Source organism: Symphalangus syndactylus, chromosome Y (genome assembly GCF_028878055.3).
Source record: "Symphalangus syndactylus isolate Jambi chromosome Y, NHGRI_mSymSyn1-v2.1_pri, whole genome shotgun sequence".
Taxonomy (NCBI): domain Eukaryota; kingdom Metazoa; phylum Chordata; class Mammalia; order Primates; family Hylobatidae; genus Symphalangus; species Symphalangus syndactylus.
Genome location: NC_072448.2, coordinates 20,378,862 through 20,405,652, shown reverse-complemented (window position 1 = coordinate 20,405,652; position 26,791 = coordinate 20,378,862). Strand labels below are relative to the sequence as shown.

The window sequence follows — 26,791 nt, the reverse complement described above, 5'->3', positions numbered from 1 at the left end:
TTAACATTAACCCCCAAAATTCTGATTTGAATACCGCAATTCAAAACCACAATAAATAGGTAGAAACTAGAAACACAACTGATGTGAGGCAGCCTACTCTGAAAAATACAGAAATAAAAATACAAAACTTAATGAAGAGCAACTTCAACCAATAAAATCCTCAATAAACAGAGAAAAAATTCTAGATAACTACAACTTTCAACTCTTAACTCTGCATCCACGAAAAGCACGAATTTTGAATTGTTTGATACAGTTAGGGAAACAACATTTCAAAGAAAACACATTATAATTATTCATAAAGAGCTTTGATGAGAAAGTTTTAAAAAATAAGCATTTAAGTAATACTAGAGAAAATGTTAAATTATGCTACTGATACATTGATATATTGCTGCTTTGTTTTCTCTTTGTTTTTTGAGACGGAGTTTTACTCTCGTTTCTCAGGCTGGAGGGCAACGATCTCGGTTCAACACAACTTCCGCCTCCCAGGTTCAAGCTATTCTCCTGCCTCAGCCTGTTGAGCAGCTGGAATTACAGACATGTGCCACCACACTTAGCTAATTTTTTATTTTTAGTAGAGACGGAGTTTCTCCATGTTGGTCAGGCTGCTTGTCTCAAACTTCTGACCTCAGGTGATCTGCCAGGCTTGGCCTCCCAAAGTGCTAGGATTACAGGTATAAGCTACCATGCTGGGCCCATTGCTGCTTTTCTTAAAAAATGGTAAGGCTGTAATCTAGCCTTTAGAAGAAAAGTCTTACATTTCTAAATACAATAGCTATATATATTTTAAATAAAGTATTAAAAATTGATATATAAAATAAAATTGGGAATAAGTTCTGCTATTATTCAGGTAAAAGTTGAGGAAACTGGAAGAAAATGCTAGTAATAACATCGTGCCTAAAGTGGTTGAAACACACAAGACAAATATTTTAATAAATGACATGATTTACATGTAACATATACATTTGAGAATGTTGTATTATTTTATTACGTATTTACTTTTTGAGGCGGAGTGTCACTCTGCTGCCCAGGCTGGTGTGCAGTGGAAGGATCTTGGCTCACTGCAAACTCCGCCTCCTGGTTTCAAGTGATTTTCTTTCCTCAGACTCCTGAGTAACTATGATTACAGGTGCATGACACTACACCTGGCTAATTTTTGTACTTTTAGTGGAGTTGGGATTTCACTGTGTTGGCCAGGCTGGTTTCAAACTCCTGGCCTCATGATCTGCCCACCTCTGCCTCCCAAATTGCTGGGATTACGTGTGTGAGCCACCATGCCAGGCCTTGGGCATGCTATTGTAGAACTTCTGAAACTAAGATTACAGACATATGACAATTCAGAAAGTGAAAACACAGTCATGATAATCTTCATGTTAAAGAAGACAGAATCACAAAATAATAAGTAAGAAATAAGGTAATAATTAGAAATGCAATGTATGTAGAGCAATGATTCTAATTTCCCCAATGGGAAAAGTTTTTGTAAGGAATCCATAAAATGATTACATACAATAAGCCACACTACAGTAGATATTGTTGGCATATAGAGTTTAAATTTTTAAGATTAGGTCCTGATAAGAAAAAAGAATTCTCCATAAAATAATTTTTTATATTTAATAAGATACTTTTGCACAAAAAGATTTTCCATCAAATTTTTTGTAGAATTATGTTTTAAACCTTCATAGCATGTGAAATTGTAAGGCAGAAAACGTGTGTCATCTCTCTCTGGTGTTCCTGGAATTTCTTTCTTTATTGTATAATACCATTTATATGAAATATCCAGAATATTCAAATCCATAGAGACAGAAATCAGACTAGTAACTGCAAAGGGATGAGGAGGAAAGAATAGAGAGTGACTGCTAAAGAGTTTAGGATTTCCCTTTATCACCACTGCTACCCCCACAGTGGTGACAGTCATAACCTTGTTAATAAGCTAAAAACCAATGGATTGTATATTTCGATTATGTTTGTTTTTAGAATCTAAAGTCTTACTGTGTTGTCTAGGCTGTTCTTGAACTCCTGCCTCAAGTAATTCTCCACCTCAGCCTCCCCAGCTGCTGGGATTACAGACATAAGCCACTATATCCAGTTCTGATTATATACTTCAAAATTGTAAATTTTATTGTATGATATGTATATCTCAGCCAAAAAGAAAAAGAACAGGGAGTTCTGTACTGATATGATATAATCTCCAAATATATTAAGTAAAAAAAGAGAGGTACAGAATAGTGTGTGCAATATACTACTATATTCTTAAAAAAGTTGTACACACGTATATATACACGGACCAGACATAAAACCTCTCAATAGACATATGGGAAACCAGTAACATTATTTCCTAAAGTGAAGGATCCTGGAGTGCCTGTGGATATTGTGGTCTGGAAGGGAGACCTAACTTTTCAACATACTCTTTTGTACCTTTTAAATTTTGTACAGAGTACAACATTTCTCTTATTTTCTAATTTATAGAAAGAAAAAAGGAATACTCTGATGTTTTCTCTTTAGTCTTTAATTTTATTTTAAGAGATCATCTGCAATTTTTTCTGTAATAAACTTAAAACATATCCACCCATTTTGTCAGATTTATTTATTCCTTAGCAATTTGTTTTAAAAGTACAGTTTTTGTCTCAATCCTTAATAATACTATATTCATTATATTTCAGATGTTTAGGTTACTCACGGAGAAAAAGAAACACAGGCATAAACCTCTATACTATCCACCTGCTAGTCTTGCAACGTGATTTTAAGAAAGTGTTACTTATACTTGAACAATTTCTATGATGTCGGCAGAGTAATATCAACAAGAGTGATTGTAAAGCAGCTGGCTTTATAAGTCAAGAGTTATAATATTTGATCCACAGTTCAATCCATTTCTAGATCTGATCTAGATTTTATTTATTTATTTATTTATTTATTTATTTATTTATTTTGAGACAGAGTCTCGCTCTCTCGCCCAGGCTGGAGTGCAGTGGTGCAATCTCAGCTCACTGCAAGCTACACATCCCAGGTTCACACCATTCTCCTGCCTCAGCCTCCTGAGAAGCTAGGACTACAGGCAACAACCACCACTATTTATTTATTTATTTATTTGTATTTTTACTAGAGATGGGGTTACACCCTGTTAGCCAGGATAGTCCTAATCTTTTGACCTTGTGATCCACCCGCCTTGGCCTCTCAAAGTGCTGGGATTACAGGCGTGAGCCACTGCACCCAGCCAATCTGATCTACATTATTTTCTAGCTCTTCTGGTATATTGCTGGGCGACTGATGCATGATATCTTCCTTGCTGGATGTTGTGGCTTCTTCATGAAGAATTTGAATAATCTCACACTGAATATTGTCTGTTAGAGTCTTCTCATTATAACCTCTTGTTTCAAGTCTTTCATACAATACAGTGGCAACTGTCCTCAGCAGAAAAACTATATGAAACAGGCATTTAGGGAAGAAATGAAAACCATGGTAATAAACAATAATTCCACCTTCTCTCATTTGGTTATCTAACTCATCAACCACTCTGTCTTCATCTAAAATGCGACAATCATACTCCTCATCATAGCCATCATACAATTGCTCTTCTTGAGATAAATCACCCACATCAATGTATTTCAGTCCTCATATTGATGCAAGTTATTTGCCTAGTGTGGTTCTTCCAACCCCTGGTGTACCAGTGAGCAGGATGTTCAGAAGCAATGAGGGCTTAAGCAATGGTGTATAAAACTCTTAAATCTCTGTGAAAATACACACAATATATAGAGATATAATTTGTAACATTAGTAAGACAGTGGGGGAAGTAAAAATGAATATATTTTGTATGCTGTTAACTTGAAGTTGAAGGCAAAAGCTGTTTGCCCTGGGGACCTAGGCACTGGGAAAGGGAGAAGGCAAAGCTGCCATTTTGCCTCCCTTAGTTCTTCCATCTCCCCCTACTCTGAATAGGGATTTTTCTTGGTCTGCAGGAATAGTCAGTGTGGCCAGGCTCTGTTCTGCACACACAGACAGGTGTAGGTAGGCATGGCATGTATAGAGGGGGCCTGGGATTCTAAAAAGAATTAAATATTGAAAAAGTGGAAAACTGAGAATTTTGGGCATGATTCTCAGGGTTTTGGGCTGGGGAAATTGTGAGTCCTTGCTTCCAGCCATGCAGTTTCTCATCAGCGTTGTTGGGGCCTTCTCCCTGCAGGTGTCCTTTAAGGAGATGTAGGAGATTTAGCTGGTGCTGATGGTCCATGAAGAAATGTGTCACCGCACCTGCTTCTCACTGCACCTGGACAGCAACATGCCAAACCACTTCCCAGGGCTGCAAAACAGTGAGGAGCTGCAGGAGGGTTCAGGGCTGTGGATGAGGGAAGGCTGGTTTTCAAGTTGAGTGGGCTGCCTTGGGGAGAGACTCCAAAAGAAGGGTCAGGCAGCACTTCCCCACTCCTAGGAGGTCTTTGTGTCACAGATAAGCATGTGAATGTAAGATTGGAGCACAGGCCTCCTTCTCAGCCTGTCACACCAACACCTTGTAACTTCATAGCTCACAAGTTAAAGAACAGAGTTGTGATTCTAAAAAATCTGGCAGTACCAAGCCAGGCTTGATATCAGCCCAATAAAATTCTATAAAGATAAATGATATCTTGGCAAAAACAAAACAAAACTTAAAAAGATTCACATTATTTGAGTGGGGAAATCTCCCCAGTGCGGCACCAACTGCTGTGGTGAGATTCACCTGGTTGTAAAGCAAAATCTCTCACGTAGTCATGTTTCCTGGGGAAAAGCCACTCATATTCCCAGGGTCTACCTGCTTGCTAAGAGCAACTGTGGAAAAGATTTGTAGTTCAATGGTGCCCCTAGTTGATCACAGAACCTTTCCTCTTTCCCAAAACACCATTAAATTCAATGAAACACACACTGGAAGATGGTCCTGAAGTTGGAGGTCCTGGGGCATCCTCAGCACACCGCTGCATGAGGGCTTCCCAAAGAGGCAGCTCTAAATTCTCTATCTACCCAAAACACTAGTGCACAAAAAGCAGTTAGCCTTGTTGGCTCCTCAAGTCCCACGTGTGCTTCAGGGGCATTTGGCAAAAGATTCTTTGTAAGAAAGGATCCCTGCCCACTAGCAGACAGGAGTTTGTGTTTGTGTGAGTGTGTATGTGTGTTGAAATTGGAACCTCACCTTATGTGTTCATTATGGAATTTGAAAATGCAAGTCTAAAGTTGAAAATTAAAATCACCCATGAAAGCATCTTGCAAACTATTTTTTGTGCTAGATGTGATATTTAGGGTACAGGGCCCTGGTAACATCCTATTTCCCTCTCCCTGAAAGAGCTACACACACTATTCAAGGCCTGCTTCCACATGAACCATGTCCAAGAGCAGCTTAAGAGCCTGGACCCATCAGCCACCTTCAGCAGGGCTGACTAAAGCTGCTTGTTCTTCCCGGGCATCTTCTTCAATGACCTGAGATGTGGGAGAGATATTGGGGCCAGGATTGAAAACAGGGGAGGGGAGCATGGAGGCCAGAGTCTGAGGAGCAGGTTTTCCCACCTGGAGGGGTCTGGCCAAGAGGCACTCAAACCAGGGTCAAATTTAGGTGGAGACAGCTGGCTTTGGGTGGCCCTGTGCTGACCACCAGCTTCCAGTCCCTCAAACAGTAGGAAGTGAAAGAATGGCTTGGAGATGAGCCGCATTTACTGAGTACATCTTGCCAGGGACCCAGGAGGACCATGGTGTCTCCAGAGCCATGACTGAAAAAAAAAAGGTGGAACTCCCAAAGGGAGCAAAGAGGGTCCTCAGTGAGATGAAGAGCTTATTTCTACTTGACCATTCCTGAAGTGCTTTTAGTGCCTAAAAGTGCCTAGCATGAGCAGCTGGAACACACTTCCTGGAAACTGCAAGATGCAAGGGGACTTCATGTACCTCTTTGTAATTACAGATAAGGGCCAGAAGGTCCCGGTCACTGCATCCGCATGGAGATTTTACTGAATCCAGTAAGTCTCTGCCAGCTCCCCACAGACTTCTGGGATATCACTTGTTCTGGGTCTGTGGACAGACAACCAGGACACTTGCTCAGTGCCCATTTCCTCCTTGAAGGCCTACAGCCTGTGGCTCAACCCCAAGCACACCAGCTCTTGTTTCCTAAGCCATTCCCCAGTGAAGCTGCTCAAGTACCACAACCTGAACTTCACAAAATACTTTGTCATGCCATGAAAGAAAAGATAAGGTTGCCGGGCATGGTGGCTCATGCCTATAATCCCAACACTTTGGTAGGCCAAGGCGGGCAGATCACGAGGTCAGGAGTTTGAGACAAGCCTGGCCAATACGATGAAACTCCATCTCTACTAAAAATACAAAAATTAGTTGGGTGTGGTGATGCATACCTGTAGTCCCAGCTGCTCCGAGGCTGAGGCAGGAGAATTCCTTGAACCCGGGAAGTGAAGGTTGCATTGAGCTGAGATCATGATGATTCACTCTAGTCTGGGTGACAGAGTGAGACTTCTTCTCAAAAAATAAAAAAAAAAATAAAATAAAATAAGATAAAATAAAATGGCACTCTTTCATCTCCCCCTGGCTTGTGTCATGTTACAGGGGCTTATGGGATGAACCAGCCAGCCAAAACTCCATAGCTTCTGCCCAAACAATCTGCCCCCACTGCTTGAGCTCTAGGGAGCTAGCTTTCCATGTGACAGGGGGCTTCCCTGGGAGTGGTGACCATTTGCTTCTATCTGACCTCAGGGCAGATTCTCAGGGCAAGAAGATCCTAGAGCAGATGGAAGTCTTAGAGAAGAAGCCTATGGCAGGGTTCTGGGCTCGGTGGGCTGTGTTTCTCCCTCTCCCCTGCTTGTCATGAGGTCCAGCACCACACACTCACCCAGATCAAGGCTCCATTCCAGGTGTGTAGCTGGATGGCTCCCAAGGCAGAGGCTGCCATGGACTGTGTGCACACAGAGAATGCCTACACCTTGAGGCTGTACTATGAAGAGAACATTCCTGAACAGGGGCATGCAGACTGGTCCTGCCCTCAGTGGGAACCCCCTTCCTCCTGGGTACTAGACAGAATTCTGTGCACTTTCCTGGAGGCTCCATGCTGCGTCTGTTCATTTGGAAGTTTGAGGCTGTCTGTAGGGAGGTAACAAAAGAGACTTCTCCTTCATCTGGAAAAAAAAAGGAAAAAGAAAGAAAAGGGAGACTTCTCAGAGCACATTGTGGGGCACAGCCTGAGCCCTTGCCTCCCTACCTGGTCCCTCTACAGTCCCGGGACTGAAACAAGGAGCTGCAGACAATGAGGGAACTGCTCTGCAAGAACTGGCCTGAGTGACTGCTTCAAAATAGAACCACAGTCAAAGTGCCTACAGCCCCTAGTGACTAACTGGCAGCCTCAGGCCCACCTACTATCTGCAGGCAGGTTTTCTTGCTGACAGAATGAAAGTAAGGAAAACAGGAATGAACCCAGCCCTCTCAGTCACCCTGAAGGCTGCCTGGGCTTCCCTGCAAGGCCTTCTAGCCTTCTGCTTCTTGGCAGACCACCATGCATCTTTTTCTGGCCTTCAAGACTTTGATTCTCTGGAAGAAGAAGGCCCTACTTTTCACTAGGCTAAGTGGCCAGGGCCTTGCAGCTCTCCCCCTTCAGTAACAACTAGTGAGCTCTCACCTGGGCACACACTGCCCAACCTTGGCCCTTCTAAGGCAGGAGCTCATTTGTCTTACAGGTTCAGCTTGCTAGGGCATAAAAATTATCAGTGCTGTTATTAAGATAGACAAATTAGGGGGAAAGGGTTGCCTTAAGAAATTTCCCCTAATCTTACCTTGGAGAGCATCAGCACAGGGGACAGCATAGGCAGGGCTGCTGAGGATGCTGGAAGAGAGTGCCCAGCTTGTCCAGCTAGCTGGTCCTTGCCAGAGATGGCTCATGACCCAGCCCCTGAGAGAAGCAGGCAGTCATCCCAGCAAAGAGCTGAGGTGTATAGATCAGGGCAGCCCAGGAACACTGATGGTGGCTTGGCACTACCTCCCATCAAGAGGTGCCACCACAACTGACCCTTGGAGCCAGGGGGTGGTTTTCAATGTGTGCAAGGCAGTCAGCTCCAACAGCTGTACAGCCTTCAGCACTCACTTCACCTTGGACATCTCACCAGAAAGCAGTGAGCACGGCCAATGCAGAAGCTCTGCAAAGTGGGACGGAAGATCATGGGGAGGGTATCTGGGGCCTGTCTGCTCATCTGAGCATTGCTTCCTGAGGGTGTGCTCTGCAACCAAACAATGACTGTTTTCATGTTTGTCTGTTTATTTATGGGTTTAAAATATCCCAATATTTCATTTATAGTAGTTTCAGGCTTGTATTTGTGTATTTGTAAAAATTTTATTAGAAGAAAGAGGGCTTAAGGCGACAATATTTTAGAAGGTCATAAGGGGGCATAGACATTCATGTCACAACAGGTACTATTGACCTCTTTTTGCTACCTTTGTGCAAAGTATACACAGAAAGTGCAGCCAGAGGTGATGAGGCCAAGTGTCTAGAGCAGAGCTGCCTGGGCTTGCTTGCTGGCCTGCAGTCAGGTGGACTGTGGCTGTGAGGCAGTGCCCACCCTGGATCTACACCCCACAACCCCTCTCCTGAGTAACCAAAACAAGGCAGTGCTAATTGGCAGGCAAGTGATGGGCATCGGGCACCCCAATACCATCTGGGAAGATTTGAATGCCATCTGGGCTGGGGCTGTGGGGGGCATGGGCTGTGGCTGCCTTGGCTTGTTAGGGCACCACCCACAGATGCATCTGCCCTGTGCTGCTTCTCCAGCAGTCAGCTGCCCATGGTCCTGATCCTGTCATGCCATGCCTGCTACCTCACACTGCTTGCGTTTGAAAAAAACATCCTCAGATGTTGCTGCTGGATGTGAGCACTGGCAAGAGGACAGCATCTTTGTCCTGGGGGATTAGGAGCTGACCAGATAGCTCCTGACTGCCTCTAGAACAAGTGGGGGCTGGTGCTGCAATTAACGATGCCTCCCAAAAGATGTGTTGGCAATGGCTCAAGGAATATTTGATGCAGAGGCCTAAGTGAAGACACATGAATGGAGTGTGTGGACATCAGTTAGCAGCCAGGAAACAGGTGCCTCTCAGGCCTCCTCCTCCGGCAACTGTGGAACGTGCCCAAGCCATGAGTGTATACACCTGGAGTGTATACATATGGCTGCTGCTTTTGCTGCCACTATCCCCAGGCTCAATTTGGCTTAAAATCTGGATTTTAAATAGAAAAGATGAGAGGCTTTTCTGTTTCTAGAATAGGAAGCCAGAGATCTGTGTAGGGCTGGCATTGGGTGCACATTAGTTTTGTGACAGGATGAGAGCTGCAGTGGTTTTTTTAATCATGATAGGCCTGGCCTGGTTGTAGCTCTTAGTGATGGGGAGGGTGTCAGCAGTGGTGGTCATGTAGACATCCAAGTGCCCAACCCTGGCCTGCCTGCCCTCAGACATAGCAAGAGGCACTACCACAGGCCCTGACTTGCCTCTCTACTCCTTGCATGCTGGATGGGAATACCCAGAAGCTACAATCTGAATGTATTATTCTCTCATTTTGACCTGAGCCACCTAACACACAGTGGGGTTGGGTGGGTGAAGGGCCTAGGGGAAAGCAGGGCTGGATCATGGATCCTGGTGGAAATTCAGAGATACAAGAGTGGTTGTTACCTCTCTATGGAGCCCAGCTGCCTACCTGATCCTTGCCACACAGCCCCGTCTACAGAGACCAGCTCTGGCAAGTTTGGGGATCCCTAAGGCCCCGGGATGCTCCCTGTCACCCCCTGTCTGTGCTCCTTACCTTTCCTGCTGGCAGAGCCCAACATGGAGGAGGAGGTTGCTGCTCTGTGAGCCTGAGGGAGCTGTGTCTGACTGGGGCTTCTGTCTGAGGTTTTGCAAAGAGCTATTTATGAATATGGTCTGTCCAGATACCTTGTTTCAAAGGAAGTGAGTGTGAACTAGCAAGTTCAGCAACCCCACACTTGATAAATAACTTTTTCTTGTCTTTAAACCATCACATTTTCATTTCACATTGGAATAAAGTAAGTGAAACCTGCTAGCCTCGCCCGTGTGTTCTGTAACACCGACCCATTTTGGTATGAGGGCTGTTGTCAGAAATGTTATGAAAAGATGTGTATAAATTAGATCAAATGTAAAATAATGCTTATAATGTCATTTGTGTGGGAGATAAGAGGGTGGGGTAACAGGCACTCAGTTGGAGTTTACCCACCTGTCACTTACCAGGCTCATGAGTGTAGCTCTGGTGAACATCACCTGACATTGGTGACACAAGAGAAAAGGCTAGCATGAAGGCGAGGTTGGGGAGAGGTGCCAGGCTGTGGGGCTAGGCCCTGGGCATGCTGAGACTGTTAGGTCACTGGACATCTAACTGCCCAGGCACTGGCCCTTGACACATGAGTTGAGGTAACAGGATTGGGCAGCACTCTTCAGAAGTCACACTGTGTTAGGAGAATGGAGGAGAATTTACAACTAGCCATCCTAAGGTAGGTTTTAGAGTGATCTGGACACCCTTGGAGAGCTAATGAGATGGGAGGAAGGCAGTCCCCCAGGTGCACCTGATGACCGGAGCCTATGGTACTCACTGGGGAGTTGTAGGGGTGGCCTGTCCCTATGAGAGGAAGAGTTTACAGCTTTTACAGCTGGTGGCTGCTGCTCAGCAACCCCTCTGCAGAACAGGCAGGTCATCAGCCACATGTATAGCTGAATGTCTTTTGAAGTGTTTAGAAACTGCTCCATGTCTTAGAAATTCCCTTCCCCTGGCCTTGTCCAGTGAACACGGTTCACACGGCTAATACCACTTCTTGAGATGCCTTCACCATGCAAAGCTGAGAGTGGATTGGGTTTAGTTACCATTGTGCCTTCTCCTCACCTGAGAGGCCTATTTTCTTTGATTGATTCCTTAAGTGTATTAGTGCTGTCAGTCACCTTTGGACAACTCGAATGACAAGTGGCTATTTCATAAAAAAAAAAAAAAAAAAGAAAAAAATGAAGGCTTTGAATGTGAAACCCTCATTTTCTCCTCTCCTTCTCTTAGGTGAAAGATTTTATTTTTTTAAAAAGGGTACATAGTGGTATCCCAGCAGGTGTAGTGTGAGAATTGGCTTGTGCTAGGCTATGGTTTCAGTGTGCATGGGCAATTCTTCAAGATGGTAAACCAAGTCTCACTGAGTAACTGGAGCCATACTCGCCTTTCTCCACATCCCCCACCATGGGCTTTCACTTATCTCCCGTGCTTGAATTTTTTAACATACATATGTATATATTTATATATATATATATGCACACATACATACACATACAGGTCTCACTCTGTCATCTAAGCTGCAGTGCAGTGGCTGAATCGTGGGACACTGCAACCTCAAACTCTTAGGCTCAAGTGATGCTTCCACCTCAGCCTCTTAATTAGCTAGGACTACCAGCAAGCAATGCTACACCCAGACAATTTATAAACCATTCTCTAGGGACTGAGCTTACTTATATTGCCCAGACTGGTCTTGAACTTCCAGGATCAAGCAGTCATCCCACCCTCGCCTCCCAAAGTGTTTAGATTGCAGCTGTGAGCTACCAAACTGAGCCAAAAATATATTTTTTAAAGAACTGTTACAAACAAATTATGAGTTATGATTGCGCCACTGCTCTCCAGCCTGGGCACAAGAGCAAGACCTTGTATCTAAAAACAAAGCAAAATGAAACAAAAAAATACTTACAACCAAATTAAACTTTGAAGATTGTGTCATCTGCATCCAGCCCTGCCCTCCTAGCTATCACAGTTAAATATAATGGTTATTGTGAAAACGGTTAGATAGTGTTAAGAAATTTCTATATGTCTTTCATCTGAGAACAAGGTATTCTAAATGCGGCCCAAATATTTTCTCACCACTACCTTCAGAATCTAAACTAGCAAATCAAATCAGGACACCTGCAGAGGACAGTTTGTTGTTTTCAAGTAGAAAGAGAATTACCCCCATTAATAAGAGTAATACAGTGATTTTCAAAAACAGAAGTCAGACTAAGATGCAGCACAGTCAGGGCACAACTACCCTGGAATAACCTCCTCACACAGAATGGTCGAAGAGATTTTCTTAGATGAGCGAATTTGGGCAACATAATTCTCACTTATTTATTCCCAGTCTTTGCTTCCCACCTGATTCCTGATGGCCACCTCACGATGTGGTCAGCAGTGGGGTGCAGTGTGGTGAGACAGGGGCTCAGAGATGGGATGAGAGTCTTTCCTGCGTTATCAAAATGCTTAAAAAGTTGTGGAAAAGGTGTCCAAATGTTCTACTTCCTACGTTTAAACAGCTGCTAAGATGCATTATGCAACAGACTCAGGAAAGGGGAAGAACAGTGCATTTCAAGTCTCAGCTCACTTCGTAATTAGCTGTGATAGTCTGGGCATGTGACTCCAACTATTTGAGCCTGTTTGCCTGTTCACCTGAGACAATCCTAAGCAAAAATAACAAAGCTTGAGTCATCCTGCTACCCAACTTCAAACTACGTTACAAAGCTATAGCAGCAAAAACAACATGGTACTAGTACAAAATAGATATATAGACCAATGGAAGAGAACAGACACCTAAGAAATAACACCACACATCTACAACCATCTGATCTTTAATAAACCTGACCAAAACGAACAAAGGGGAAAAAAAATCCCTATTTAACAAATGGTGCTGAAAAAACTGGCTAGCCATATTCAGAAGACAGAAACTGGATGCTTTCCTTACATCTTAGACAAACATTAACTCAAGAAGGATTAAAGTTTTTTTGTTTTGTGGGGTTTTTTTGAGATGGAGTCTTACTTTGTTGTCCAGGCTGGAGTACAGTGGATTGATCTCAGCTCACTGTAACCACCTTTTTCAAATAGAAAGGGAAATACCTTTCTAGCAATTCTCCTGCCTCAGCCTCCTAAGTAGCTGAGATTACAGGCACCCACCACTACGCTCGGCTAATTTTTTGTATTTCTAGTAGAAATGGAGTTTCACCATGTTGGCCAGGCTGGTGTAACTCCTGACCTTGTGATTCGCTTGCCTCAGCCTCCTAAAGTGCTCAGGTTATAGGCGTGAACCACTGCACCTGGCTGGATTAAGGTCTGAAATGTAAAAACGCAAACCATAAAAACCCTAGAAGAAAACCTAGGCAATACCATTCAGAACATAGGCATGGACAAAGACTTCATGACTAAAACACCGAAAGCAATTGCAACAAAGAAAAATTGACAAATTGATCTAATTAAACTAAAGAGCTTCTGCACTGCAAAAGAAGCTGTTGTCAGAGTGAACAGGCAGCCTACAGAATGGGAGAAAATTTTTGCAATCTATCCACCTGACAGAGGTCTAATATTAAGAATCTAGAAGGAACATAAACAAATTCACAAGAAAAAAAGCAAACAACACTATGAGAAAGTGGGCAAGGGATATTAACAGACTCTTCTCAAAAGAAGACATTTGGCTGGGTGAGGTGTCTTGGGCCTGTAATCCCAGCACTCTGGGAGGCTGAGGCAGGAGGATCATGAGACCAGCCTGGCCAACTTGGGGAAACCTTGTCTGTACTAGAAATACAAAACATTAGCTGGGTGTTTGGGTGGGCCCGTGTAATCCCAGCTTTTCAGGAGGCTGAGGCAGGAGAATCACTTGAAGCTGGGAAGCAGATATTGCAGTGAGCTGAGATGCGGCCACTGCACTGCAGCCTGGGTAACAGAGCAAGACTTCATCTCAATAAATAGATAAATAAATAAATAAATGATAAAAAAGACATTTTTGTGACCAAAAACATAAACCTCATTTTCACTGGTCCTTAGAGAAATTCAGATCAAAACCACAATGAGATACCATCTCGTGCCAGTTAGAATGGCAATTATTAAAAAGTCAGGAACCAACAGATGCTGGTGAGGCTGTGGAGAAATAGATACACTTTTACACTGTTGTTGGGAGTATAAATTAGTTCAACCATTGTGGAAGACAGTGTGACAATTCCTCAAGGATCTAGAAACAGAAATATCATTTGACCCAGCAATCCCATTACTGGGTATATACCCAAAGTATTATGAATCATTCTACTATAAAGACACATGCACATATATGTTTATTGCAGCATTGTTTACAATAGCAAAGACTTGGAACCAACCCAAATGCCCATCAATGATAGAGCGAAGGAAGAAAATTAGGCACATATACACCATAGAATATTATGTAGCCATAAAAAGATGAGTTCATGGACATTGCAGGGTCATGGATGAAACTGGAAATCATCATCTTTAGCAAACTAACACAGGAACACGAAATCCAACACCACATGTTCTGATTCATAAGTGGAAGCTGAACAATGAAAACACATGGAACAAGGAGGGAACCATAACACACTGGGGCCTGTCTGAGAATGGGCGTCAAGAAGAGGGAGAGCATTAGGAGAAACAGCTACAGCATGCGGGGCTCAAAACATAGATGGCGGATTGATAGGTGCAGCAGAGTGGCATGGTGGCTCATGCCTGCAATCCCAGCACTTTGAGAGGTGGAGGTGGGTGGGTCACTTGAGATCGGGAGTTTGAGATAGGTGCAGCAAACCACCATGGCACGTGTAAACTTATGGAACAAACCTGCACGTTTTGCACATGTATCCCAGAAGTTAATTTAAAAAAAAAAGGCACTAAGGCTGAGGGGGAGGGGCAAGAGTGGGGGTAGGGACGGGAATGGGTGGGCCCTGGAACTTTATTCAATCAATGGCGGTGGTGTGGGAACCGCCCAATCAGGCACGCAGTTGGAGAGGAAGGGAGTGCATGGCTTCCAGTGTTCAGCAGGAACTTTTTCTATCCCTTGCGCCCCCGGAACTTGGGAACCATCTCTCCTTTTCCACCTCCAGCATGCTGGGAGCTCCAGGTGACTTCCTCACAGTCTCTGTTAATAGCCCTGTAATCTGCAGGTACTTGCCAATGCATAGCTAAGATACCAGGACATCCTGCAAGCTGTGAAATGGTGAGTATGGGGGTTTGGCATCCCGAGAAAAGAGAGCAGGCTGTGAAACCTGTAGGACGGGCCTCTCCACGGTCAGCTCCCAGTCTCCCGTGCAACTTGGCGGTCAGTCCCCTGTGGCCGCAAGATGGTGGCTGGGCCAGCAGCGGGGATCCCTGCATCTCACCTCGTGCAGTCCTGTCTTTTCCCTGCGCGGCGTTCTGCTGTGCACCCACAGCCCCCAAGTACTCTCCAGATTGTTCAGGATGCCAGTGGGTTATAAGGGCAGCAACACGACTTGGAGAGTGCGTGGGAGGAGCTGCGACCCCAGAGGCCTGCATTCTCTCTTGTTAAAAATTAGACGGAGTGGAGCGGGGCGCGGTGGCTCACGCCTGTAATCCCAGCACTTTGGGGCAATGAGGCAGGCGGATCACGAGGTCAGGAGATGGAGAACATGCTGGCTAAGATGGCAAAACCCGTCTCTACTAAAAATATAAAAAAATTAACTGGGACTGCACCTGTAGTCCCAGCTAATCGGGAGGCTGAGGCAGGAGAATGGCGTGAATCCCGGAGGGGAAGCTTGCAGTGAGCCGAGATCGTGCCACTGCACTCCAGCCTGGGCAACAGAGCGAGACTCCGTCTCAAAATAATAATAATAAAATAAAAATAAATGGAGTCCATGTTAAAACGGTAACTGTTAGGTAACAAGAGCACCCTAACGGCGCTGGTTCCGGGTTCTTCTTCCTCAATGTAAACCTGCCAAAGGAAAAACCAATCAGAGAGAGGTGTTTTCCCGCCTCACTCTAAGCCCCACCCCAACCCACGCAGCCCTCCTGGGCATAAAAGAAGCAACCCCCCACTGCTCTCTCTCTCTGTCTCCTGCCCAGCCTAGCCTGCTGCCTCCAATAAAGATCTCTTGGCCAAACCGTTGTAGCGTGGTCTGAGTCTGAGCCTACAGAGTCACTCTTTCATTGGTGCAGTGACTCAGATTGAGACTCCCTGCCTCTGGCGGGACCCCAGTCCCCCTCAGACTCAGACCAGGCCCCGGCCGGCCTTTGCCCAATTTCCCGTCCACCGAACAGCGCATCCACCACTGGCTCCTGTTTGGTAAGTCCCCTTCCGTAGTCTGCCGCCTAGTCCTATACTGTGGTGACAGACTCCTGCTTCCCTTCCTTGATCCGCAGGGAACGGAGTTTTCTCCCTCTCCTCCTTGCCCCTCCAGCCTGAGCCTCCGCCCCATGCCATACTGTTGGCTACATACAAAATCCTGGTACCAGGTGGTCCCTCGGCCATCCTGTTGGCGCTTCAGTCCCTTCACCTTGGTGACGACCAACCGAAGGCTCTGAACCTGGTTACAGTGTTTGGCTAATTAGGGGATGCCCTCTTAGCCATCACTGCCCCTTCTCCCACTATGGGAGGCTTCATATCCCTGCCGGCCAACTCTCCCCTAAAATGCCTTCTAGACAATCTGGCTACCCTAGTCCTTGCCACTGACCTCAAACCTAAATGCTTAATCAAATTCTGCACACAAGATTGGCCGACCTACCCCTTAGACAATCAAAATAAATGGCCCCCTTATGGGACCCTAGACCCTGGAATTCTCTAGGACCTTTACAATTATTGTGAGCGCATGGGAAAATGGGCAGAGATCCCCTATATTTCTGGCTTTTTCCTATTAAAGGATAAGCCTCACCTCTGTGTGTCCTGTCTACCCCAACCCCTACATGTCATGGCTGCCCTCCAATCCAAAGGCCTTTCCCAACCCTCTCACCTTCCCTCTACTTCCGATTTTGACCCTGCTGATGAACCGCCGCCATATCACCATCCCCAGCCTCGCCCTTCCACCACCGTGCCGCCGTCAATGATCCCCGCCCCCACTTCCTCCCCGGCTCCTCCGACTTCCCCTAAACCCCCATCTGCTCCACTGCCCAGCCCCCCAGCCACCTGATCCTGATCCCATCTCCCCATCCTAGCTCCCTTCAGGGAAGTTGCAGGTGCCAAGGATATTGTTTGCGTCCATGTGCCCTTCTCCATGGCAGATCTTTCACAGATCAAAAGACGCCTAGGCTCATACACCTCCAATTCAGCTTCATACATCAAAGAATTCCAATACCTTATCCAAGCTTACAGTCTTACCTTCCATGATATCTATATGATTCTTTCCAAAACCCTCCTCCCTGAGGAATGTAGGCGCGTCTGGGAGCAGGCCCATACTTACGCAGATCAGGTTCACTAAACAACCCCAGCCCTACCCATCGGGGCGCAGGCAGTCCCCAAACACGACCCTGGCTGGGACTTTAACTCCCAGAATGGTGTCTTAGCCTGAGACCACTTCGCCACCTGTTTAATAACAGGTCTCCGCAAGGCAGCCCAAAAGGCAGTCAATTTTGAAAAACTTCATGAAATCATTCAGGAAAAACATGAAAACCCATCTACCTTCCTCGCCCGCCTTACACAGTCACTCTAACAATACACCAACATAGACCCCGAAGCCCCCGACGGCAGGCAACTTCTCATGTCCCATTTCTTCACACAAAGCTTTCCAGACATTCTGGCCAAACTAAAAAAGCTAGACAGAGGTCCCTTTACCCCGCGGACTGAGATCCTCACCACTGCATTCAAAGTCTACCACAACAGTGACAAGCAGGCAAGGAGGCAAAAGTGCCAGATGTTGGCTCTGGCCTTCAAGGCCTCAACCCAGCCTATCAGTTGCCATGCCTCTATGTCCACCACTCACCGCCAACCCCCTGGACCCTGCTTTAAATGTGGGAATGAAGGTCATTGGGCTCGTGAGTGTCCTAATCCCAGGCCACCCAAAAGACCGTGTCCCAAGTGCCAACAATCCGGCCACTGGGCGACTGACTGCCCCAACTCCCTCGGAGGAGCTGGTCCAGATCCCCGTCCTGAAGCCGATCTCATTGGGTCAGCGGCCTATGACTGACGGGGCCCTGGGACCTCTTCCCCGACACATACCATCACCACGCAGGAGCCCAGGGTGCCTCTTACAGTGGATTGGCATCTCGTAATTTTCCTCCTTGATACCGGAGGTACTTTCTCAGTTCTGCAGGAGTATTGGGGTGCTGTCTCCACCTCTGGCCCTCCCATAGTCAGGGTAGGAGGCCAGACCATGTGGCCAAAGACCACCCCCCCAACATGCTCTTTCTCTGGCCATCTGTTTTCTCATAGGTTCCTAATCATGCCCCAGTGCCCCCTTCCTTTATTAGGAAGAGACATCCTCTCCAAATTTGGGGCACCTATTACATTCAACCCAACAGTGATCCCAGACTCCACCTCTCTCCTCACTATAGTTTCCAGCCCCCCAGACCTGCCCGACTCTCCACCACCCTTATCTATCTCCGTCAACCCCACAGTTTGGCATATAACCACCCCTTCCCTAGCCCACTGCACCCCCATTAAAATTGCCCTAAAAAACCCCAATCATTTCCCGAGCCAACCTCAATATCCTTCCAGCCACCAGCCTCAGAGGCCTGCAACCCCTCATTTCAGAACTTTTACAGAAAGGGTTCCTCAGGCCTACACACTCTCCATTCAACACTCCCATACTGGCAGTGAGAAAAACCAACAGAAAATTTTGCCTAGTTCAAGATCTACCTCTCATCAATGATGCTGTCAGGCCTATCCACCCACTAGTTCCTAACCCCTACACCCTCCTCTCCTCTATTCCACCTGACACAACACATTTTTCAGTCATACACCTTAAGGACAAGTGGCCCTCTCCAGCCTCCCCCCTACACTTCTGGCAACACTCTCAAACCGGCCACCTTTAGCCACTGACCCACTCGGCCCTTCCCCCTCTACCATCTCTAGACACACTCTCTTCACTCACCTACATTCCATTTTCCACACCAGCCTTCAGGCCGTTAAAACCTTCCTGTCCTCCTTTTTCACTCTAACATCCTCTGACCTCCAGTTCCTTCAAGACCTTACCTCCAACTGTACTATCTGTCAAAAGATGAACTGAAACACACCCTTAAGACCCGGCCCCTTTCCAACCCATCAGGCCAGAGGACACATCCCAGGTAGTGACTGGCAACTTGAGTTCACCCACACGCCCCCGGTCAGGCATTTTCTGGGTGGGTTGAAGAATATTACCAGTCATTCATCACTCCCCAACACCCCCTTAATATTTGGTGTTCCCCTCTTCAACACGTCCCAGGCCATTACCTGCTACACAAACACCCCGGAATCCCCTTCCTTCTGTAATACCACCACCTCATACCCTAACTCTTCCGCCCCCGATGGATACTTCTTCTGGTGTAACCACACTCTTTACAAAACAATCAACTCCTCCATCAATACCACCTGCTTCCCCATCACACTCCTGCCACAACTTACCCTCCTCTCCCTTTCTGAGGGGACCACTGCCTTCAACCTTAATCACCCTCCCATAAATCAGGCCCCAAGAAAAAGGCGGGCTGTCTTTATACCTGCCATCCTTGGCCTCTCCCTTGCAACCTCCCTTCTAGGCTCCACTCTAGGGGCCACCTCCCTTGGATAAGGAGTCTCACAGGTTAATGAATTAAAGATACACCTAGAATCCACTATTGAACAAACTGCGCAGTCACTAGCCGCCCTACAGTGACAAATCACCTCTTTAGCCAGAGTAGTCCTCCAAAACCGCAGAGCCCTAGACCTCCTGACAGCTGAAAAAGGAGGCACATGCATTTTCCTCCAAGAAAGCTGTTGTCACTTTATTAATGAGTCCCAGGTTGTCGAGACCAACATAAAAAATCTTAACAACATAAGACAAAAACTCCTAGAAATGAGTACAGGTTTCTCACTTTGGGACACTCTAAAAATGGCTCTTTTAGCTTGGGTCCTACCATTTCTCGGGTCCCTCCTAGGAATAGCGGCCTTTTCTACCTTCCTCCCTTGCCTAATAAAGTTCATGCAACAACGAATTTCCTCCTTATCTAACCAGACTTTTAACCAGCTTCTCACTAGGCACTACCAACTCCTAGCAACTGAAGAAGATGACCAGGACTCACCTACCCATGGCCTCCACCTCCAGGACCTGTAATTTCTTAGATTTCCTCCAGGCCCTCCAAGAAGATACGTGGCCCATGGCAGATCCTTCCCTGCCATACGGATGGCTCCCGTCCATAGATGACCTCTACTTACAAGGGACATTTTTAGACTTCACAACCCGGGAAGTGTTCACCTTCAGTGCCGTCTTCTTTGGCCTCCTGCTGTTGATCTGCCCCTACAGTCCTCCAATATCCCTTCCCCATGACGCCCCCATTCAGCAGGAAGTAGCCAGACGAACAGCGACGCCCAACTCCTCACTTCTTAAAAAACAAAAAAGAGAGGAATGTTAGGTAATAAGAGCACCCTAATGGCACTGGTTCCGGGTTCTTCTTCCTCAATGTAAACCTGCCAAAGGAAAAACCAATCAGAGACAGGTGTTTTCCTGCCTCGCTCTAAGCCCCACCCCAATCCATGCAGCCCTCCTGGGCATAAAAGAAGCAAACCCCCACCACTCTCTCTCTCTCTGTCTCCTGCCCAGCCTAGCCTGCTGCCTCCAATAAAGATCTCTTGGCCGAACCAGTGTAGTGTGGTCTGAGTCTGAGCCTACAGAGTCACTCTTTCAGTAACCAGTTTATTTGAACAAACAGTGATCAGTGAAATGGAAAGCACCCAGCCATGATTTGTAGTCCACCTGAGGAGCACGCAGGAAAAGGCTTTTATAAGGTACATAAGAAAGCAAGCCAAGTTCAAGAATTGGTTAGAGTTGGCTGGACATGGTGGCTCATGCCTGTAATCCCAGCACTTTGGGAGGCCTAGGCGTCCCGACCACCTGATGTCGGGAGTTCAGACCAGCCGGACCAACATGGTGAAACCCTGTCTCTACTAAAAATACAAAATTAGCCATGCATGGTGGCGCATGCCTGTAATCCCAGCTACTCGGGAGACAGGCGGGAGAATCACTTGAACCCGGAAGGTGGAGGTTGCGGTGAGCCAATATCATGCCATTGCACTCCAGCCTGGATGACAAGAGCAAAACTCCGGCAAAACAAACAAACAAACAAAAAACAAAAAATGCAGGGTTAAAATACATGAACTAAATTGTTTCCAATAGTTCCTGCAGCTTTGCCAAGTCCATGTTAAAAAGATTACATGTATGAGGCCTGGCACGGTGGCTCACGCATGTAACCCCAGCACTTTGGAGGGCTGAGGTGGGCGGATAACAAGGTCAGGAGATTGAGACCATCCTGGCTAACAGGGTGAAACCTGCCTCCACTAAAAACAAAAAAGTAGCCAGGCGTGGTGGCAGGAGCCCATAGCCCCAGCTACTAGGGAGGCTGAGGAAGAAGAATGATGTGAACCCAGGATGCAGAGTTTGCAATGAGCCGAGATTGCACCACTGCACTCCAGCGTGGGAGACAAAGCAAGAATATATCTGGATTTGTTTTTACATTTTGTACTGTAACTGATGCTGCTATAAAAATAGGTGTGAAAGTATCAGTGCATAAGTGAATAAAGTTTAAAAACCCAAACACATCTGTGCATGCAGTTCTTAAATTGAATAACAGAGGCCAGGCATGAAATTACAGGCTCACACTTGTAATTTCAAAAGTTTGGGAGGCTGAGATGGGCACATCACTTAAGCTCAGGAGTTCAAGACCAGCCTGGGCAACATGGCAAAACCCTGTCTCTACTAAAAATTTAAAAATTAGCTGTGCATGGTGGTGCATCCTGGTAGTCCCAGCTATTCGGGAAACTGAGGGACGACAATCGCTTAAGCCCCAGAGACAGAGGTTGCAGATTACGTCCTTGCATTTAATTATTTTGGATACACCTGTAGTTGAAATACATGAAAGTGTTCCACCTGTTGCTGAAATATACAGTAATTCTATGTGGAACTTTCTGATATACTGCTAAACTATTGATCACAGTTGATAAACCGTTGGTCACAGTTGATAAACCATTCTCACCAGCCATGCACCAGGGTTCCACTTCACCCACATCCTAGCCAGTACCTGTTCTTTCTCGTTTTTGTTGTTTTGGTTTTTATATAGCCACCCTAATATAGGTAATGTGGTATCTTATTGTGGTTTTGATGTGCATGTCCCTCATGATTGGTGATGCTGAGCATTTTTCTGTAGGCTTATTGACCCAAAATAGATTCAAGTCCTCTTCCTTTTTATAAATACTGCTGTTGTTTTGCTTTGTTGTTGAGTCTTAGAAGTTCTTTATATATTCTGCTCATTATATTACACCTTATTTACCTAGTCAGATACATGATTTGCAAATCTTTTCTCCCATTTGCTGGTTGTCTTTTCATTCTATTGTTCATGCTTTTTGTACCAAATTTTAGAGGAAGTGAGTTTTTTTTTTGGTATGAAAAAACATTAATAACAGCGTTTTTCATATCAAAAAAACCAGAAAAGATTCACATTTTAATCAAGTCCAATTTATCTGTTTTTCATTTTGTGGCCTATGCTTTTGGTGTAACAGTCAAGAAACAATCAGCAAATTTAATGTTGTAAGATTTTTGCATATGCTTTTTCCTAAGAGTTTTTAAAGTTTAACTTTTTAAAACTTTTACAGCAGGTTTGGGGGTACATGTGAAGGTCTGTTACATAGTAAACATACATCACATGGGTTCACTGTACATATGATTTCACCACCTACATATTAACAACAGTACCTGACAGCTATCTTTTCTGCTTCTCTCCCTCCTCCCACCCTCTAACTTCAAGTGGACCCCAATGTCTGTTGTTTTCCTCTTTGAGTTCCTAAGTTCTTATTTAGTTACCACACACAACTGTGAACATGTGGTATTTGGTTTTCTGTTCCTATGTTAGTTTGCTAAGGATAACACCCACCAGCTACATCCATGTTGCCACAAAAGACATAATCTCTTTGTTTTATGGCTGCATAGTATTCTGTAATGTGTATGTGGCACATTTTCTTTATCTAATCTGTCACTGATAGTATTTAGATTGATTCCATGTCTTTGCTATTGTGAATAGGGCTGCAATGAACATTTGCATGTGTGTGTCTTTATGTTAGAATAATTTCTATTTCTCTGGGAATATATGCAGTAATGGGACTGCAAGCAGAACTATTGAATGGTAGTTCTGCTGTTAGCTCTTTGACGAATTGCCTAACTGCTTTCCATAATGGTTGAACTAATTTAATTTACACTTGCACCAACAGTGTATAAGTTCCCTTTTCTCTACAACCTGGCCCACATTTATTGTTTGACTCTTTAACTATAGCCATTCTGACTAGTGTGAGATGACATCTTGCTGTGGTTTCTTTCCTTTTTTTTTTTCTTTTTGACATGGAGTCTCACTCTGTGACCAGGCTGGAGTGCAGTGGCAGGATCTCAGCTCACTGTAACCTCTGTTTCCTAGGTTCGAGCGATTCTCTTGCCTCAGCCTTCTGAACAGCTGGGACAACAGGTGCACACCACCCCACCCAACTAATTTTTGTATTTTTAGTAGAGATAGGGATTCACCATGTTGTCCAAGATGATCTCGATCTGTTGATCTAGTGATCTGCCTGCCTCAGTCTTCCAAAGCACTGGGATTACAGGCCTGAGCCACCAAACCTGGTTGTCTCATTGTGGTTTTAATTTTCACTTCTCTAATGATCAGTGACGCTGAAGGTATTTTTCATATACTTGTTGGCGATATGCGTGTCTTTTTTGAAAAGTGTCTATTCATGTCCTTTGCCCACTTTTTAATGAGGTTTCTTTTATTGTAAATTTAAGTTCCTCATAGATGCTGAGACAGTAGATCTTTTTCAGTTGCATAATTTGCAAATGTTTTCTTCCACTCACTAGGTTCTCTATTTACTCCGTTGATAGTTTTATTTTCTACTATGCAAAAGCTCTTTAGTTTAATTAGACCTCACTCGTCAATGTTTGCTTTTCTTACTATTGCTTTTGGTGTTTTTGTCATGAAATCTTTGCACGTTCCTATGTCCAGGATTGTATTGTCTGGATTGTCCTCTAGGGTTTTATACTTTTCGGTTTTATATTTAAGTCTTCAATCAATCTCGAATTTATTTATTTATTTATTTATTTATTTATTTATTTATTTATTTTATATGGTGTAAAGAAGGGGTCTGGCTTCATTTAGTCTTCCACATATGGCTAACCAGTTATCCAAGCACAATTTATTGAATAAGAAATCTTTTTCTTATTGCTTGTTTTTGTCAGCTTTGTTGATTATCACATGGTCACAGATGTGCAGCCTTATTTCTGGGTTCTTTATTCTGTTCCATTTCTCTACGTGCCTGTATTTGTATCAGTATCATGCTGTTTTGGTTACTGTGGCCTTGTAGACTAGTTTGAAGTCAGGTAACGTGATACCTCCAGCTTTGCCCTTTTTGCTTAAAATTGGCTCGTCTGTACTTTCTTTTTTATTTTTTCACAGAGTCTTACTCTGTCACCCAGGCTGGAGTGGAGTTGCAGGATCTCGGCTCACTGCAAGCTCCACCTCCTGGGTTCACGCCATTCTCCTGCCTCAGCCTCCCATGTCACTGAGACTACAGGTGCCCACCACTATACCTGGTAATTTTTTGTATTTTTAATAGAGATGAGGTTTCGCCTCATGATCCGCATGCCTCGTCCCCCCAAAGTGTTGGGATTACAGGTGTGAGCCACCACTCCTGGCCTTTTGGTTTTATATGAACTTTAAAATAGTTTTGTCTAGCTCTGTAAATAATTTCATTGGTAATTTGAAAGGAATAGCATTGAATCTGTAAATTACTTTGTCCAGTATAGCCATTTTAGTCATATTGGATCTTCCTATCCATGAGCATGGGATGTTTTTCCATTTTTTGTATCTTCTTTGATTTCTCCAAGCAGTGTTTTGCAATTCTCATTGTAGAGCTCTTTCACCTCCCTGGTTAGTTTTATTCCAGTATTTTATTTTACTATTTTTGTGGCTATTGTGAATGGGATGGCCTTTCTGGTTTGGCTGTCAGTGTTGCTATCTTTGATGGAGAGAAATGTTAGTGATTTTTGCACATTGATTTTGTATCTTTTTTTTTTTTTTTTTTTTTTTTTTTTGAGACGGAGTCTTGCTCTTTCGCCCAGGCTGGAGTGCAGTGGCGCAATCTTGGCTCACTGCAAGCTCCGCATCCCAGGTTCACGCCATTCTCCTGCCTCAGCCTCTCCGAGTAGCTGGGACTACAGGCGCCCGCCACCACGCCCGGCTAATTTTTTGTATTTTTTAGTAGAGACGGGGTTTCACTGTGGTCTCGATCTCCTGACCTTGTGATCCGCCCGCCTCGGCCTTCCAAAGTGCTGGGATTACAAGCGTGAGCCACCGCGCCCGGCCTGTATCTTGAAACTATGCTGAAGTTGTTCCTTTACTAAAGAAGTTTTAGAGTTGTAACCACAGGGTTTTACAGATATAGATAGATATAGAATCATGTTGTCTGCAAACAGAGATAGTTTGACTTTCTCTTTTCCTATTTGGATTCTCTTTATTTTTTTTTTCTGTTGCCTGTTTGGTCAGGACGTTCAAGACTATGTTGAATAGAAATGTTGAGAGAGGGCATTCTTGCCTTGTAATGGTTTTCAAAGGGAATGCTCCCAGCTTTTGCTCATTCAGTACAGTGTTGGCTGTAGGTTTGTTATAGATGGCTCATTATTTTCTGCATCTATTGAGATAATCGTGTTTTCTTTTTAATTCTGTGTGATGAATTACATTTACTGATTTGCATACGCTGAACCAACCTTGCATCTTAAGGAGGCAGCCTACTTGACCATGATGACTATCTTTTTGATGTGCTGCTGGATTCGGTTTACACATATTTTGTTCAGAACTTTTGTGTTGATGTTCATCAAGAACATTGACCTAAAGTTTTCTACACTTCTTGTGTCTCTGCCAGGTTTTTGTGTCAAGATAATGCTGGCCTCATAGAATGAGGTGGGCGGGAAATTCTCCTCATTGTGGGGGGATAGTTTCTGTAGGAATTGTACCAGCTCTTCTTTGTACATTTGGTAGAATTTGGCTGTAAATTCATAAGGTCCAAGGCTCTTTTTGACTTACAAGCTATGTATTACTGATTCAATTTCAGAACTTGTTATCGGTCTGTTTAGGAAATCAGTGTCTTCCTAGCCTAGTCTTGGGAGGGTGTGTGTGTCTAGGAATGCATCTATCTCTTCTAAGTTTTATACATTGTGTGCATAAATTTGTTCATGGTAATACTGACCCCACAAATAAAAACAACCATGAGAAACCATTAAAGTTTTAACAGTCGTTTTTATGTCTTGAATTGATTTTTGTTTAATTTTTTACGTGGAATGTGATACAGATCTAAATTTATTGGTTGAAATTTGGACTTGTTTTCCCAGCATCACTTGTTGAACAAACTGTCATTTCATTTACATAATGGTTTAGGCACCCTTATCAAAAGACAATCAACAATTTATGCAAGGTATTTTTTTTTTTTTGGGTTATCTATTTTATTAATTTTCTCTCTTTCATTGTTTTTATGCCAGTATCAAACTTTTAATTATAGCAGCTTTTTATGTTCTGAAGTTTAAAATATGAGCCACCTAGCTTTGTTCTTTTTTTCAAGATTATTTTGGATATTCAGAGCACCTTCAAATTTCATATGAATTTTAGAATGGGCTATTCTGTTTTTGCAGAAGAAAAGTAGGAAAAAACAAAAAATTGGGATTACAGTACCTCTGTACACTACTTTGGCTAATATTGTCATTTTAACTTTATTAAGGCTTCCAGTACATGAACACGGAATTCCTTGACACTTATTTAAGTATTTTTTAGTTTATTTCATAAGTATTCTTATCTTGTAGTTTTTGTTATACAAGTTGTGTACCTCCT

At 44.4% G+C, this 26,791-nt stretch overlaps 1 protein-coding gene across 1 annotated transcript; it reads right to left on the bottom strand.

The window, feature by feature from the left end:
* Positions 1-2,828: 2,828 nt before the first annotated feature.
* On the bottom strand, positions 2,829-6,056 carry LOC129476715 (adenylate kinase isoenzyme 6-like). The gene is given in 4 exon segments (XM_055269591.1): positions 2,829-2,867; positions 3,205-3,690; positions 5,398-5,533; positions 5,959-6,056. Coding segments are annotated over 4 exon segments (759 nt in total).
* Between the last annotated feature and the right edge of the window lie 20,735 nt (positions 6,057-26,791).